Below are 16,783 nucleotides of genomic sequence, written 5' to 3'. Positions count from 1 at the left end.
TTATGGGAAATAGTAAATAAAGTCTTAGTAATAAATTAGAATTCAGCAAATATTTTGCATTTTATTGACGCTGGATAAAAAGGGGAAAATTCGACGATTTAACATTGCTTATTACTTTTGCTTATTAGCTTCATTGTTATAGTATAGTTTTTGAAATGATTTCACTTTTTCGACTTTTATGATCTAAAACGCAACAACAATACTCTCAGTATTACATAAACTATATCCATTATACATTGTATATATATATAAACATTAATAGCTTAACAAAAACGTTGATAGGAATGGATTGAACAAATACTATACTTTGTTCACAGGACTTTTGCATGTGTTTGTGATTTCATAGGGAGCGCGATAAGGCAAAAAAGGAAATATAATTGAATCATTAGCTGCACACCCAAACCGGGCATGATTTTATAAATTCTTGAATACGATAAAACCAAGTTACGGATCTCATTAGTTTCATATAATATCAATCATCCATGCCGGGTTCACGTAAGCCATCCGAATGCATTTTCTTGCCAGCTATTTCGAGCATGGCGCGATCTTCCAAATTGCTGTCCAAGACAGAGCGTTTCTATAAAAATATATTCAGTTATTTTAAGATATATAGGTCATAGTGTATCTTAAGAACTTACCTGATCACCTGCCCCTTCTTCATCCTCATCTTTAACCGGTAAGTCACCCACGGCCCAGACCTCCATGTTACGGATCTTAAACTGCTTGCGTTTGCTGTAAAAAATATTTAAAATGTAAACACAAGTATTAAGAGAATAGTTTTTTCTGTAACTCACCTTAGCTGCACATAATCCCGATATGTGGTGCAGCTTTCAACACTCTGTCCATCCCCAAACATACAATCAACCCAGAGGCCCCAGAATTCAAACTGACCGCCCATTCCCTGTATTTCAGAAAAATATAAACAATTAGAAAGGCAATCAATCAATGGATTATAAACATTACTCACCAGGCCATTCGGCATCGTCTGCTGATTCAAATTCAAATACTGATAGTGATCGTTATAACCTGTGGCCGTAAAACACCTCATTGCCGGACTCAGAGTGTAGAGCAATGAACTGTCATCGCCTCCGAATTGGGGCTTCAATGACCAGGATTCCGACGCATAGCCACCGAAAATGTATTGATCCTCGTCCTCGATAAAGAACAGCGTTGGTCCTTTGTCCATTACTTTGCCCAGCATTGTGGAAAAGCTTTCGCCATTGATCTTCGATGAGAAGAGGAAGCGCCACTTGTGACGCAACTCCCGGGGCAGTTGAGCGTTGATGTAGACGACATGTGGCAGTTCGATGATTGGGCGATAGTGACTATTCTGAGGGGCATCTGAAAAGTGAATCGTAATACTTAGTATTGGGAAAAGGCCATATTTCATGTCTTACTTACCACACAGCTCTGGTAATATGGGTATTTCCATTTCCTTGATAATGTTCCGCTTGCTACCGCCATGACGGGAATACAACTGACTAAACACTTCTCGCCAAATTTGGAGAAACTGCGGCGTAATGTGAAGCCATCGTTCCAGTGCCTCATTGGGCATACTGTGCTCCAGTTCCTTGCCGAGATTACGCATCAGACCCTTGGCAAAGGTGCAGGTCGATCGTTCCGTGGTGTTGAAGCCCAAATCCTGCCAGTCCTTGATGCATGAACCCTTTGAAGTGCTTTCCAAATGCACATAGCTTTTGATCACCGAATAGATGTACTAAAATGAAGTTTAATAAATATTTTTTATTAAAAAGAAAATTATCTGATAAGGTAAATGTATCTCTTGTTCTGTAATTTGAAGTCTCACTTAATTTTTTTTTCTACCGAACGATCAGATAGACTCACCTGCTCCAATTGCTTGATATTAAAGGTGTCGTTTCCGGATCTCTGGAGCGAGGAGAGAAGCATTTGAAGCTTCTGGTCGATGGTGCCGCGCTCCATGATATAGAAGGGCTCTCCAAATTTCCGCAGGGGTATGTTGATACATGACTGTCCCGGCTTTGTCGGTGTAAACAAAAATTGAGCTGTGCTCTCGGCCAGTGATCGTTCAATGGTTTGCGACCAAGTTTCCTGTTATTTTTTCAAAAAACAACAAATTTATAAAGAGATTGAAATAAACAAACGGGGGCACCGGATACGCAAACATTATTTTCCTGCTGGTGTCAGCAAATTCTTGCAGGGCCCCAAGGTCTGGGAAATGCTGACATAGATTTAACCCATTAGGTTTGACTGAAGGGAGCAGCAATTTACCACCCAACCTCATAAATGGGGGTTAAGCATATTGTTTATTTTTAATTCAATTGGACTGCCTAGCTGGCCCTAATTGACAGCCCCGAAGAGTCATCGAAATCACGACTAATTCGTTAGCAAGCAAATTCAACAAAAGCAATAGACAAACAACGAAATGCGCCGGGCAAACAAATTAGACAATATTCGTTGTGGACACGTTTGCCTTCGGCACGCGGTATTATCAATTCCAAGCTGATAACAAGAAAGGTTGGAAAACCTATATGGAAAACCATAGTACCCTATTATTCCACTTGGCTTTCAAGTCGATGTGGGGATTATGTAAAGTCTATAAAAAGCTTGCATATATTATTCGGTGGTATTCGGTTTTAATTATTGAATTTTTACCACATGTGGTGATAAATTTAAATTTTCGTCAAGTGTTGGCACCTTGCAGCGGCCCAAGAAGTACTTATTATTTTGATTGTATTTCAAAAACAAGAGGCACTTGGCCTAAATTTACATGAATAATTGACTTACTTAGGTTTTGTTTGTTAAAGTAAAATAAAATGAATTTTTTTCAAAATTGGGTTTTTGAAAATATTTCAAAATATTTATGAGAAGAACCTGTTTATTATTATTTTTTTTAAATAGTTTATTGACTTTTTTTGAGTCCCATAGTATAGATGTCTAAGAAATGCATCAAAATATTTAAGCTTTTTCTTTTTACAAATCTATTATATAACAAAATTATTAAAAAAATTATCTTTCTTTTACCAAAATTTATTTTCGGAAAATATTTAAGAAAAAAAATTGTAAGATGCCAGTGATGTAAGCAAATCGATTTTGTTTGGATTTGTTCTTATTTTTTGAAAAGTAAAACCGGTTTGTTTTTACGTCTTTGTCTCTTTGTTGGCTTGCCTCGGTGGCTTTTTGGTAGTACTTTTCCTGGCCTGGCCAAAAGCTTGGTGAATCAATATACCCTCTACAGGGTATAAGAGCACCAGCAGGTGAAACGTCATTTGTCACGCAGTCATTTAGGCAATCCCATGACTTTGGCTATCAGGGGGGGTTCCTCCTCTGCATCTCCGAAGGAAGTTCAGTCTCCGGGCGGCCTTGAACTTGCGACCCTGACCCGCAGCAGGGTGCTTGCATTATGCATTGATTTTTGCTTTTGCTTTATGCCACAACACACAACCAGCCGCCGTTTGGAAGCCTTCAACTTACCACCAATCTGTCTTGGGTCAGTTTTTCCAGGGCTCCGCCAGATGCATTCTTGTAGGCCGATTCCAGCATGCGTAGCTCCTCCGACGTGAAGAGATTATCCGTATCCCGTTTTCCGCTCGCATTTCCCATTTCCGGGCCGCCAATTAGTTTAGTTACTTCCGCGTTATGCCTTATCCGTTTTCCGTTTGTAAACAATCCGCTCAGCTGCTCCTCGACGATTTAATTCGGTTTGTTGATATATCAAAATATGAATATATCGATATCTTTCAATAAAAATGATATGTTTACAATCGGATGGAAACAAGCCAACATGTAGCGAGATTTTCTGGTATTCTGTCTTTTTGATATGGTGGTCACTTTTAATTTCAAATCAGTTAGTATTTTAATACCTGTAAATTCTATAAATTCTTTTTAAATAATCGAGTTAAATTCTATTTAAATTTGGTAGATTTTATTCACAATTCATTTCAAATCAATTTCGTATTTAATTAATTATTTTCCAAAATAATACCAAACTTCCAGTTCGTTATCGATAACTCTTAAAAAATCGGAGGCATTTTCAAACTTCCCATTCGTAACCCTAGCAACACTTCCGTATTAAATCAATTGAGTAACCAATAAATTCCATCGCACACAAAAACACCCATAAATTCCCATACATAGACCAAAGAATTTTGGCAAAACAACGGATAGCGAAAAATTTAGCAAAGCCTCTTCAGAACCGGAAGTATGATTGGTCATCAAGCCCATAACCGGAAAGGAAAGGTGCGCGAACAATGCGGATCTTGTCCGAATCGATTCTCAAAGGACAAGCGGCAGGTGGTGGCCGAGGACTCGGACACCACGGAGGTGGAGTCGTCCACGGACGAGGAGGATCGGTGGAAGGAGGTGGCGCGTGCCGCCGAAATTCCGGCCGATTATTACAACATCCAGAAACTAGTCAAGTACATTAAGGCGGGCAATCAGACGGCCACTATAGTATCGCTGTGCTGCTTGAAGGACTACGATCTGAGCACCCAGATCAACCAGTTCGCCATCTCGGACATAGGCGGCCTCGATGTCCTGGTCAACATCCTGGAGTGCAGCGACACCAAGTGCTGTTTGGGCGCCCTCACCGTTCTCTCGGATATCACCCTGAACATTGATATCCGCAAGACCATTGTGGATCTGGATGGTATACCTCTCATCGTGGACATCCTCAACTCCTCCATGAAGGATCTCAAGACCATGGCGGCCGAGACCCTAGCGAATGTGTGCAAAGTCCGTTTGGCCAGGAAGTATGTGAGGACTTGCGGTGGTATTCCCAAGCTGGTGGATCTCATCGACATTAAGCTAAGGTGGGTTTTTATAATGGAATAATATAACTCTCATTTTTAACCCATTTCCCCCTGGGTAGTATTTTAAAAACTCCACGAGATCAACTCAATGCCGACGACCTGGAGTCCCTGGACATGACCCGCGCCGGAGCCCGTGCCCTTTGGACTTTGGCAGACTCCAAGCACAATATGGAACAGATGCGAAAGAGTGGAATTGTGCCATTGATGGCCCAGCTGCTGAAGTCCGTCCACATCGATGTGGTAATACCCATCATGGGCACTGTGCGAAAGTGTTCCTCGGAACCGAAATTCCAACTGGCCATCACCACGGAGGGCATGATTCCGGATATTGTGAGCCATTTGCACTCGGAGAACACGGAACTTAAAATGGAGGGCAGTACGGCGATCTACAAGTGCGCCTTTGATGCCAATACCAGGGAATTGGTGAGGGAAGCTGGAGGATTGGAGCCATTGGTTACCATCATAAAGGACAAGAACCTGAGGGACAACAAGCCCCTGTTGAGGGGAGCCACGGGGGCCATCTGGATGTGTGCCGTGACGGATGCCAATGTCAAGGTTATGGACCAACTACGAACGGTGAACCATTTGGTGGCTTTGTTGAATGATGAATGCGATGAGGTCCTGACCAATGTTACTGGGGCTCTGTCCGAGTGTTTGAGATTCCAAAACAATCGCGAGCAACTCCGTTTTGCTGGAGGATTGCCATCTATGGTGTCCTTACTCAACAGTTCCCATGCCCCGCTCTTGGAAAATCTGGCCAAGGGTCTGAAGGAATGTGCCGAGGATCCAGAGAGTATGAGAGTCCTGGAGGACCTCGATGCTGTGCGTCTGATTTGGTCCTTGCTGAAAAATACCAGCACCAGAGTCCAGGCCCATGCCGCCTATGCCATATGTCCTTGTGTTCGAAATGCCAATGACTCCGCCGAACTGGTCAGGAGCTTAGTGGGAGCCATGGAACTGGTGGTGGGTCTCCTCAAGTCCAAGGACATTATGGTCTTGTCAGCGGTTTGCGCCGCCATAGCTACCATTGCTCAGGATCAAACGAATCTGGCCATCCTAACCGACTTGAGAGTCATCTATAAGCTGGCCGATCTTGTCCAGACAACCGATGATCTCCTGAGGATGAACCTGGCTGCTGCCGTGGCTGCTTGCGCCTGCTTCGGCAATAATACGGAGGAACTGGGACGCCTACGCACTGTGACTCCCATTGTCACCTACATGACCAGTGATAATCCTCTCGTGCATCGCAGTACGGCCATGGCTTTGGAGAAACTATCAATGGATCCGCAGAATTGCATCACCATGCACCAAGTGAGTTCCATTTATATTAATTTTTATTATTTTATTACATAACATTTTTACTTTCAGAGCGGTGTGGTTCCATTCCTGCTGGAGTGTATTGGTTCCACCAACAAGGAGCTCCAGCTGGCCGCCGCCGGATGCCTCAGAAATATCCGGGAACTGGCTCTACGCGCCGAAGAGTATTTGCTTAAAATCGACGATGACTAGGTTTTTCCATTCGTTATGTTTATGTAATTACTGTTCAAATAATACATCATCATTGAAGAAGTTTTCGTTTCCAACATCCCTACTATCCATATCTTTCTTAAACAGAAACTCCTTTCAAGTCCATCATAACATCTAGCTATATATTTGTCACTACATTTTGACTAACTAAGCTCTTGGCTTCCCCGTCAACCCCCGACTAAATCCCAATTAATAGCTGGCATTGCTGCCCCTGGTGGAAATGCTCATCCTCCGCTCCACACGGTTGGTGTGCGGCAGGAGGCATCCCGGCGGTGGATATCGCCATCTTCGTGGCCTGGAGAGCAGAGTTCCGTCCGTGGAGGCTCGACTTCGGAAGGGGGCGTCGATATCGCTGCGAGAACTACTCAAGCTACTGCTGGCAATCTCATCCGTGGACTCGGTGTGGTCACCGCTGCTTTCCTCCAGACAAGCACTGCCGATGACTAGGAAGGAACGACGACCGGCTCCCAGCGAGGAGGCATCGTAGAAGGAACAGGAACCCGAATCCGGAGTCAGGATACCGTCCGCCGAGTTGGCCACATCGCTGGTGGAACGTTTGAGCTTGGGGAATTTGCTGAAGACACGCCAGAAGCGGAACACATCTCGGAATACATTCTGGACCTGGTTTAAACAATATTTGTTAGCGAGTTTCTTAAAAAAACGCTGAAAGCCTTCTGGCCCACCTGGTCCACATTCTCTCTGACTGAAATCTCATGGAAACAGGCGCAGGACAATTCCCTGAAGCGACGCTGACCCTCCTCCAAGGTAACCATCCTGTCACCAGGCTGATCTGTTTTATTTCCCACCAGAATGACAGGAATATCCAAAGTGCAGTCCTTAAAAATAAAAATTAATGTAGGCTTTAAATATTTAAATTTTAAAATAGAATACCCACTTTACTGGCAGAGCCCAGCTTGCGTCTTCGTTTGTTGTAATTAATAAGGAACTTGAGGCGACTGCACTCGTCAAAGGAACACTTATCCGTAATGGAGTACATCAGTATAAAAGCATCCGCCCACCGGATGTTGGACTCCAGAGTGACTCCATCTAGTTCCTGATAAATAAAGGCACTTTATATTTCAAAAGTATTTAAAAGGAATACTTGACACCCACTTGTAAATGGCCGGTAGCATCCAGGATGTCAAACTGAATTTGTTCCTTGTCCAGAGTGGTCTGGCAGGTGTATATCTTCTCCAGATTGGGATCATATTCCCCAATGAAGCGACGAGTGATAAAACGCACCACCATGGCTAAGTGGGGGTAATCTATTGAGTTTATATTCGGGAGAAAGTTTAGGATTTTCCTTTCACATACCCGTTTTTCCCACGCCACTTTGGCCCAAAACCATAACCTTGAGCGTCTTTTGTTTGTTGGTATGAAGGCCCAACTTGACCAGAGATGACTTTGGCGAGGTGGCATTCATGGCAGGACCAAGGAACAATTGTCTGCAAAAACAGTATTAAATACTTAAGTTAGAAAAGAATATATAGAGTAGAATATAGAGATACCCTTCGTTATAATACCTATTCAAAAGACTTCCATTCATAAGTCTTAAATCATATCGCATAATTCTCTTTTTAATTTTAAAATATAACCTTAAATGCCAATTAGCTACAAAAATAAAATACCCATCTAATCAGTGTCATAGGGTATAAATATTAAAGAAAATTGGGTTGGGGGGGTTTTGGGTTTTAAGGGTGTCGTATTTCCGAGACAATATGTCTGCCTGGAATGACTGACATAACCTTTGTTCGCCCGGATTCCTGATGCTGTTGTTGACCGGCTCTCGCCCTCGTAACCCACATCAAAATTGGTCTATCGCCAAAGTCTGGGACTAGACCAGGTCGCATTCTTATTTTGGCCAAAGACTCCCAGCATTATTGCATATTTTAAGAGTGACAAGATGAAGGAAAAATGGAAAAAGCAGAAAGGCCACACTTGGAAAATTGATTTATTATTTATAATAAGCTTTAAGGCTTTACTGGAATTTTTAAATAAGAGAATATATAAAATGTTTAAAGTGCATTTGTGGGGTGTCTTTCATGCTATAATACTCGAAAAGTTTTGACTTTAATTACATTTTTCTTGCCATAAAATCAATGAAAATATTTAAAATAATTTCAAAAGAATAATTCGATATGTATCGAATATAAACTTTTGTTTTAGTGCATTCAATCGCAAAAACCCCAGCAGGAACACTCAACAAAAGACGCTCAGGGCGTGTGTGTTTTTTTTATAGCCACCCATGGACGCACCCATATATAGGATATACGCAGGGATATATGTATGTAGGATGTGGTGTGGCAGTAAGTGTATTTGTACTTTTGATAAGGTCAACAATGTCAGCAGCAACCGACAACTATGAAACATTTATTGGACACTTTCTGCGTTGTCCTCCAGAAACCGCCGCAGACATTACAAAAAGAAAAATAAAACAGAAGTCCCAGGCCTTGGACACGGCCATGGTCATTATTTTAAGGCCGCACCCTGTCAGCCGATTAGCACAGGATGTCAGAGTACTTCAAAATATAGTTGGCACACACATTTAACAATAAACAACAGAAGACGTCGAAGCAACAAGTGACAACAATAAAACATCAATTATCACTTGGCCCAGACAGGACGATAATTTCTCGTTTGTGTCCTTCGGAAGTGAAACATTGATAAGTCCTCGATAATGAGCAAGTGTGTTGGGGAAAGTCCTTAGTTCGGTTTAACGACACGTGCCAGCCAAATGAGTTATTTGGCTGACAAGTACCTACAGTGCGGCACCATAAAATGGGGGAAATTATTTCACCAGAAAGTCATGAAAATGGTTGATTAATATTGGCTGATTGAAAAGGACAACCATTGGCAGTGTGTATGATTAGTTGGAGCGTCGGGTTATTCATAGCTGGATTATAAATAGAACTCCCTGATGATAGATAGCCAAGATAGTGAGCACTTCCATTGAACATTTCTGAAAGCTTATCAGGCTGAGAAAATTCTAGTTTTTTGGGAGTTTATGTATATGGAAACCCCTAGGTTAATATTAAAGCTTCTGGCACTTAAAATGTATATATTTTCGGTAATATGTGTTGTCGGCCATATATGGCCCCTAGCCATGTCCATATCTTTGCCAATTTGTATCCGATCTTCAAACGGAATACCTTAAACGATTTGTAGTACAATTCCTAGTAATTCTGCATCAAAACCTCCACTCCAAATTTTTGATCGATATTCCTTAAACGATTTGTAGTACAATTCCTAATAATTCTGCATCAAAACCTCAACTCCAAATTTTTTATCGATATTTTTCAAATTTTTCTCATGGGACCCCTTGCAAAATCCAGGATTCTCATACATGGCCCCTAGCCATGTCCATATCTTTGACAATTTGTATCCGATCATCAAACGGAATACCTTAAACGATTTGTAGTACAATTCCTAGTAATTCTGCATCAAATCCTCAACTCCAAATTTTTGATCGATATTTTTCAAATTTTTCTGATGGGACCCCTTGCAAAATCCAGGATTCTTATATATAGCCCCTAGCCATGTCCATATCTTTGCCAGTTTTTATCCGATCATCAAACGGAATACCTTAAACGATTTGTAGTACAATTCCTAATAATTCTGCATCAAAACCTCAACTCCAAATTTTGGATCGATATTTTTCAAATTTTTCTGATGGGACCCCTTGCAAAATCCAGGATTCTTATATATAGCCCCTAGCCATGTCCATATCTTTGCCAATTTGTATCCGATCATCAAACGGAATACCTTAAACGATTTGTAGTACAATTCCTAGTAATTCTGCATCAAATCCTCAACTCCAAATTTTTGATCGATATTTTACAAATTTTTCTCATGGGACCCCTTGCAAAATCCAGGATTCTCATATATGGCCCCTAGCCATGTCCATATCTTTGCCAATTTGTTTCCGATCATCAAACGGAATACCTTAAATGATTTGTAGTACAATTCCTAGTAATTCTGCATCAAAACCTCAACTCCAAATTTTTGATCGATATTTTACAAATTTTTCTCATGGGACCCCTTGCAAAATCCAGGATTCTCATATATGGCCCCTAGCCATGTCCATATCTTTGCCAATTTGTTTCCGATCATCAAACGGAATACCTTAAATGATTTGTAGTACAATTCCTAATAATTCTGCATCAAAACCTCAACTCCAAATTTTTGATCGATATTTTTCAAATTTTTCTAATGGGACCCCTTGCAAAATCCAGGATTCTCATACATGGCCCCTAGCCATGTCCATATCTTTGACAATTTTTATCCGATCATCAAACGGAATACCTTAAACGATTTGTAGTACAATTCCTAATAATTCTGCATCAAAACCTCAACTCCAAATTTTTGATCGATATTTTTCAAATTTTTCTCATGGGTCCCCTTGCAAAATCCAGGATTCTCATACATGGCCCCTAGCCATGTCCATATCTTTGACAATTTTTATCCGATCATCAAACGGAATACCTTAAACGATTTGTAGTACAATTCCTAATAATTCTGCATCAAAACCTCAACTCCAAATTTTTGATCGATATTTTTCAAATTTTTCTCATGGGACCCCTTGCAAAATCCAGGATTCTCATACATGGCCCCTAGCCATGTCCATATCTTTGACAATTTTTATCCGATCATCAAACGGAATACCTTAAACGATTTGTAGTACAATTCCTAATAATTCTGCATCAAAACCTCAACTCCAAATTTTTGATCGATATTTTTCAAATTTTTCTCATGGGTCCCCTTGCAAAATCCAGGATTCTCATACATGGCCCCTAGCCATGTCCATATCTTTGACAATTTTTATCCGATCATCAAACGGAATACCTTAAACGATTTGTAGTACAATTCCTAATAATTCTGCATCAAAACCTCAACTCCAAATTTTTGATCGATATTTTTCAAATTTTTCTCATGGGACCCCTTGCAAAATCCAGGATTCTCATACATGGCCCCTAGCCATGTCCATATCTTTGACAATTTTTATCCGATCATCAGGATTCTCATACATGGCCCCTAGCCCTAGAAAACCTTTAAACCTAAAGTTGTAGTCTAAGCAGTTTAAGTGCAACCACCAAACGTTAATCACCTTGAAATCAAGCCGTTAAAACCTCCAAACCGATCAATTTCATTCTCAGAATAACGTAGACCTCGGCCATTAATTAATCAGAAATTTCGATGGAAACTTAGTTGCTTTTTAGATTTTGCAACGCACTGTTGGCAGACAGGACAGGCATGTCGAAAGTGAAACAAATGCTTCTCAGCAACCACCTGGCCAAATCCCGAACACCACCTTGCCTCCTTTTGTGGCGCAGGACATCGTGGCTCTGCAGTCGCTGGCTGTTTCTGTATCAAGTTTTGCTGCGTAGATTTTAATTAGTTGGATTTGAAACTCAAACACTTGAGCAAGCCATGACAACACGGAGCGTGCTTAATGAAGCGTTTTCCCGTTTGCCGGGCTATGTTATTGCCGCACAACGTGGCGTATACGTAATGCCCAGCATCAAGTGGTTTTTTGGGGTAGGCTTTGGGGCTGATCCGGAAAGTTTTTGTCTGTAGCCAGACGATTTTAATCACCCCTAAAGTTGAAAACTTTTCTCCCTCTTCCCACTAATTTATATTTAATTATATTGTACATTTTCTGTAAAGGAATTGCTATTCGTTTTTCCAAGAAATCTGTATTTTCGTTCCTGTAATAATCCTCCCTTCACGTTTTCACTTTTCACACGCCCCCTCAAAGTGTGCAATTCAACTGTGGCTGAATTTATATTATTTATTTATTTTTTTTATTGCGCAGAAAATTTTTGCGAACCAGTTGGCTGAAGTGAGGTCATGGAAAATGAGATGAGATGGGCGAGGGATGGGCTTCGGGGATGCAGTGAAGCAAGGTGAAAGTGGAAGCCTCAGTGCACACTAATGAGTTTCAAGAATTTTCACAAGAAATGGTTAAGGATATTCGATGGCCAATTGAAGGAATCAAACAACAAATCGAATGGAAATGATTGTCAATGTATTTCCAAGGGTTCGCTTCTCATCAAATGAAAATAAATACAGGAAAGGAATTGAGGAAGCTGAGGAAATCATTCATTAAGTGTCTGAGCCTGTTGACAAAAATAGAAATACCACATGAATTGAATATGCTTCAAGTTTTTGGTCATGTTACGAAATAATTTAGTTTATTAACTTTATTTTGAAACCTTTCACAAAATAAACATAGCTTTGTTTATTTACTTTTTAAAAAAGAAACCCAAAACGTGACTCAATCCCAAAAATTAACCCTGAAATGTAGTTCGGGGTTACCCTAATGCTGGCCCTAATTTTCCGACTGCTTATCTTCCATCAGCCGTTAATCACAACACAGTGAGTATCCTTTACGTAAGGTAATGACAGGATGCTCGCATGTCTGTGTTAGCAGGACATCGTCCTGCTTCTGGCTCCTGACGCCGGACCTTGGCAAAGGCATTGAAAATGAAAACCTTGTTAGATGATGGGTTTTGGGACCCGTTGGGTTGTTGACCTGATTGTTGTGTGTTTACCAACACATGCCCTTCCACGGGTATTGCGCACCAAAAAATTATTCGCCATCCAGACGTGGATTGAGTTACCGGAGTGTCTGTAGTTTGGCCAATCCCGCACCCCCGCTCTGCCCATTTTAATTTTTTGGGGCACTTGTCGGCCAGTTGTGGTTGTCATCGCCGGAGTGACGATGATGATGATTATGCCCCGTGTAGTTCCATGGAAAACAAATCAAACTGCCCCCCGACCAACAAGTGGTTGTTGGGGGAAACAGACGAAGGGCTGGTGTGGCTGGCCAGGCGGAGGACCATGTGAGTTGTCATGGTGCCAGTGATTCCACTCTACGGCTAAGGTCATGGGAAGTGAGCCACTTGCTATGAGGTTCATTATTGTTGATTGAAGTTGTCCACTCCACAAAGACTTGTTTCCACTTGCCCACCTCCTCTCTCACCTACTGCCCATTTTTCCCGCGTTTTTGCCCGTCATTTCACTTCAATACAAGTATTGAGCAGCGAGTTAGTAATAAAAACATGTACACTAAGAAAAATGTACAGAAAACATAGAAAAAAGCTCTCAAAAAAGTGAAACCCAATTTATTATATATTTATCTCAGTGCCTCAATAGCCAAAGTTGCCATTGGTTTTCTTTCACTTACTCACTCGGCATTGAAATCGAAAATGCGTAAAAATTGTAGGAGTTGGCGGTCAACTTCTCTCCACTCAAGCACTCACCTTGAGACCGATTTAAATAGGTATTTGTATACATCGAGTATATAAAAATAAATGTACGAAAAGAAATTTCTTTGGGACATTGTTAGAGATTCCCAGACACAGACATTGCCAAATCAGGCTCATAAATAAAACTCAGGCGTCATAAATGTTTTTTTAGTTAGGCTCACATGGGTGATTTTTATGTTTACTAAGCACCATTTAAATAAATACAGACTGGGCCAAAAAAGGCAAAGTCATGGCCAAGAAATGGGCGGAAAAGCTGTAAAAGCCAGGAAAACAGGTAAAAGCTAAGGAGTTGAAGGAAAACACTTTCTGTTTAAACTTTAAAGTGTTTGAAATATGAGACGGCAAGAAAATTAAACGAAAAAAGGAACAAACTTTGGCTTAACTTTATTTATTTTTCATAACCTTCGGAAAACCACAAAAAGTTTATATTTTGTGGCCTATTTTTTATGAGAAAGCTATCAATTATTTTCTTTCATGTCGCACCCACTGTACATATTTCGATAATTATTATCAAATATTGTAAGCTCTTATCGGCGCATTTCCATTCCTGTCTTTTTTGCCAATAAAAATTGTTTTTTTCCCCCATAAATATCGTTGGAATTTATGGATACGCACTGGCTTCCGCAGACGCTTGAAACCACAAATTGAAAGAAATCTCTCTCAGCCTTAGCCTTAGACGGTCTCCGCCACATTTGCTACTTGTCTGCAATGCAAAATGCCAATAACTCAAAAAGCCCCATGACTGCCACCCAAAAGCCTTAACTCCTCCGAGTGGCAGCTTTCTGCTTTTTATGATCCCCATCCCCATAAAGTGTCCGGGCACTCGACATCCCTGCTCATTGTGTCAGTTGTTCAGAACGACGAATTATTCACGATACCCTCAATGAAAGTGGAGCTATTTGGGCTTAAATAGATGGGATTATATTGTTATACGATATACGTATTATAGGAGACTAAAGTACTTATAAGGGGAAGTCATGTATTTATTTTATTATTATGGATATCTAATTCAATTGAACTCAATAAGCAAAGGTTATGTTTTTTGGGTTACATCTAAGTTTATATTACTCAAATAATAACAAATATTAGATAAATTATTTATTCTATTTAGGGTATAATAATATTCGTCCAAACTGCCTTTAACCTTTTCGAATTCAATTTTTTTTTTTGCGGCTTTGGCGTTTGTCAACGTTTGCTACTGTATCTGGCTCTGTCTGCGGTCGGCTGGCAATAAAACGCTTTTGTTTGTGGCTTTATAACTAGCGCCACAAAGTAAAAGCCGTCAGTATCGGGTGCTATTAGCTAGTCACTTTATGAAGGTGGCAACGGCAAGTGCTGGTGGGAAAGGTGGGTGTTGCAGTCCCTGATTATGTGTTGTTGATACAATAAATCTTTCTTTCACTGACCAAAAGAGGGTTACCCAAAAAAAAAAAAAACAAAATATATAAAGAGATTTGAGATAACGCTTTGGAGGCTATCGAAATAAATAGAAAAGGAATTCGCACACACAAATCTGCATTTCACTTTTGAACAGACATGCTGGCGACCTTGCCGCCAAATTTAAAAACATATCAAACAAACAAATCAAAAACAGACTGAAAGAGATGGAGAGCCACACCGCAATTCGTTGTATTTCAGAAACGTTTTCAAAGTCAAACAGTTTTGCACAAGATTGTTGCTAGCGGAAGTAGCAGCACAATCAAAGCCAATTAAAATGATTTACAAAACAAGAAAATCAAAAAATATATATGTATATATTTTCGATGCTGAAGACCGTCAGGTGAAAAGTTATGGTCCATTTGCCAGACACGAGTCAAGGTTGACTGGAGAAACAAATAATAATCCATCATGGGCGCAACTCAAGGGGGCCATTTTTAACAGAAAATTATGAAATTGCCAATAAATTAGTCTTTAGTTTCTACTGAATTATAGAATCTTTTGTCGGCGCTCCCTTTTGAGGCAAAAGCCCTTCACTACTTCACTGTCTTGTCAAGAAATTGTTTATAAAAAAAAGACTTAGAACCAGCACGAATCCAAAACTTTTTGATTTAATTTATTATGTGTTTATAAAAGTTGAGCATTCGCTGTGTTGCTATTTTTTTCGGAAACAAACTTTTGCTTCAAATTTAATTGCCATAAATTCGGGTCTTTATTTAGTTGTAACAATAATCAAGTATACGCACCGTTTGATCAATAAAGATGTATTTATTCTTCAATAAAAACTGTCTTAGTTACTGCATTTGTTTCATAGAACACATTTTTTAATTTTTGTTTATAAACTTTATATATTTTGGTGTTGATGGTGTTGATTAATGTTAGATATATGTTAGAGTTTACATTTATTCAAAAAATATATATATTTCTTATTTAATTATTAGTTCATAATTTTGTCTTTATTTTCTTTAAATTTTTTAGGAATATCAATTAACAAGTTTGTATATTAATTCCAAAAAAAAAATATCAAGTATACGCCTTGTAAGTTTTCACAAAAAATATATTTTTTCTAAAATTAAACTATTGTTTTTATTTATGGACACTGTTGAACATTTATTTATCTTTGGTAAGTTTTATGTTTAATCCGGTTTTGTACTTTTAATAAAATAATGTTACTTTTTGGTTATTGTTTTTTTTTATTTGGCGCATTGTTGACACTTCAGGTTCCTGTTGCGCATTAAGTCGCTGGCTCATAGCAATTATGCTTTTATATATCCAACTAGTACCGCTGCCGATGCCATCGATGTGGGTTTATTGCGACGCAGCGTCAGCCGATGTGTTGCCATTGTAAAACCATAATAAAAACACATACGAAACGCGGCTTTCTGCTGGAAGCCACCCAGCCACCCCCACCTGTGCCGCAATATCCACGCTCCTCCACCTTTTGATGGGGTCCTCGGGGGCGGGGCAAAAAAATGTAAAATGCAAAAGAGTTCGGCAAGAAAGTGCACACTCGCACACCCCCTTACCACCTTTTAAAACAATAACAACACGTAAACCGGGAAAAGAATTGGCCACAGAATCCGCAACAACAACGCGACTGAAGTTCTGCTCTCGGCGACCGCGACGCGTCGCATCTGCTGAGCTGCCCGATGAGAAGTGGCAGCGGAAACAAAAAAATGTTTATAAGTAAGCGAAAAGCGCGCGCATATGGCCAGCAACAATGTTGCTAAGCTACGAATCTCTGCAACATAATGAAATATT

At 40.1% G+C, this 16,783-nt stretch overlaps 3 protein-coding genes across 3 annotated transcripts; 1 reads left to right on the top strand and 2 right to left on the bottom strand.

The window, feature by feature from the left end:
• Positions 1 to 31: 31 nt before the first annotated feature.
• Positions 32 to 3,699, bottom strand: LOC108126895 (MTOR-associated protein MEAK7). Its single transcript, XM_017243661.3, has 7 exons — positions 3,454 to 3,699; positions 1,846 to 2,070; positions 1,402 to 1,717; positions 968 to 1,341; positions 795 to 901; positions 639 to 732; positions 32 to 577 (listed from the first exon to the last, which is right to left on the bottom strand). Exons 1-7 carry the CDS (start codon positions 3,580 to 3,582, stop codon positions 473 to 475), a joined length of 1,350 nt encoding a protein of 449 aa, XP_017099150.1. The 5' UTR covers positions 3,583 to 3,699; the 3' UTR covers positions 32 to 472.
• Positions 3,700 to 4,023: 324 nt separating this feature from the next.
• gudu (Armadillo repeat-containing protein gudu) lies at positions 4,024 to 6,375 on the top strand. Its single transcript, XM_017243854.3, has 3 exons — positions 4,024 to 4,790; positions 4,850 to 6,101; positions 6,159 to 6,375. The coding sequence occupies exons 1-3, from the start codon at positions 4,183 to 4,185 to the stop codon at positions 6,297 to 6,299; spliced, it is 2,001 nt and encodes a 666-aa protein (XP_017099343.1). The 5' UTR covers positions 4,024 to 4,182; the 3' UTR covers positions 6,300 to 6,375.
• Positions 6,376 to 6,417: 42 nt separating this feature from the next.
• On the bottom strand, positions 6,418 to 16,663 carry LOC108127036 (ras-related and estrogen-regulated growth inhibitor). Its single transcript, XM_017243855.3, has 6 exons — positions 15,769 to 16,663; positions 7,632 to 7,762; positions 7,431 to 7,567; positions 7,213 to 7,371; positions 7,001 to 7,153; positions 6,418 to 6,938 (listed from the first exon to the last, which is right to left on the bottom strand). The coding sequence occupies exons 2-6, from the start codon at positions 7,738 to 7,740 to the stop codon at positions 6,507 to 6,509; spliced, it is 990 nt and encodes a 329-aa protein (XP_017099344.1). The 5' UTR covers positions 7,741 to 7,762; positions 15,769 to 16,663; the 3' UTR covers positions 6,418 to 6,506.
• Positions 16,664 to 16,783: the final 120 nt, after the last annotated feature.

This window comes from Drosophila bipectinata, chromosome 2L, assembly GCF_030179905.1.
Source record: "Drosophila bipectinata strain 14024-0381.07 chromosome 2L, DbipHiC1v2, whole genome shotgun sequence".
In the NCBI taxonomy this organism is placed as follows: Eukaryota; Metazoa; Arthropoda; class Insecta; order Diptera; family Drosophilidae; genus Drosophila; species Drosophila bipectinata.
Note: the sequence above shows the minus strand (reverse complement) of the source record. Positions and strands in the feature narration are given on the sequence as shown.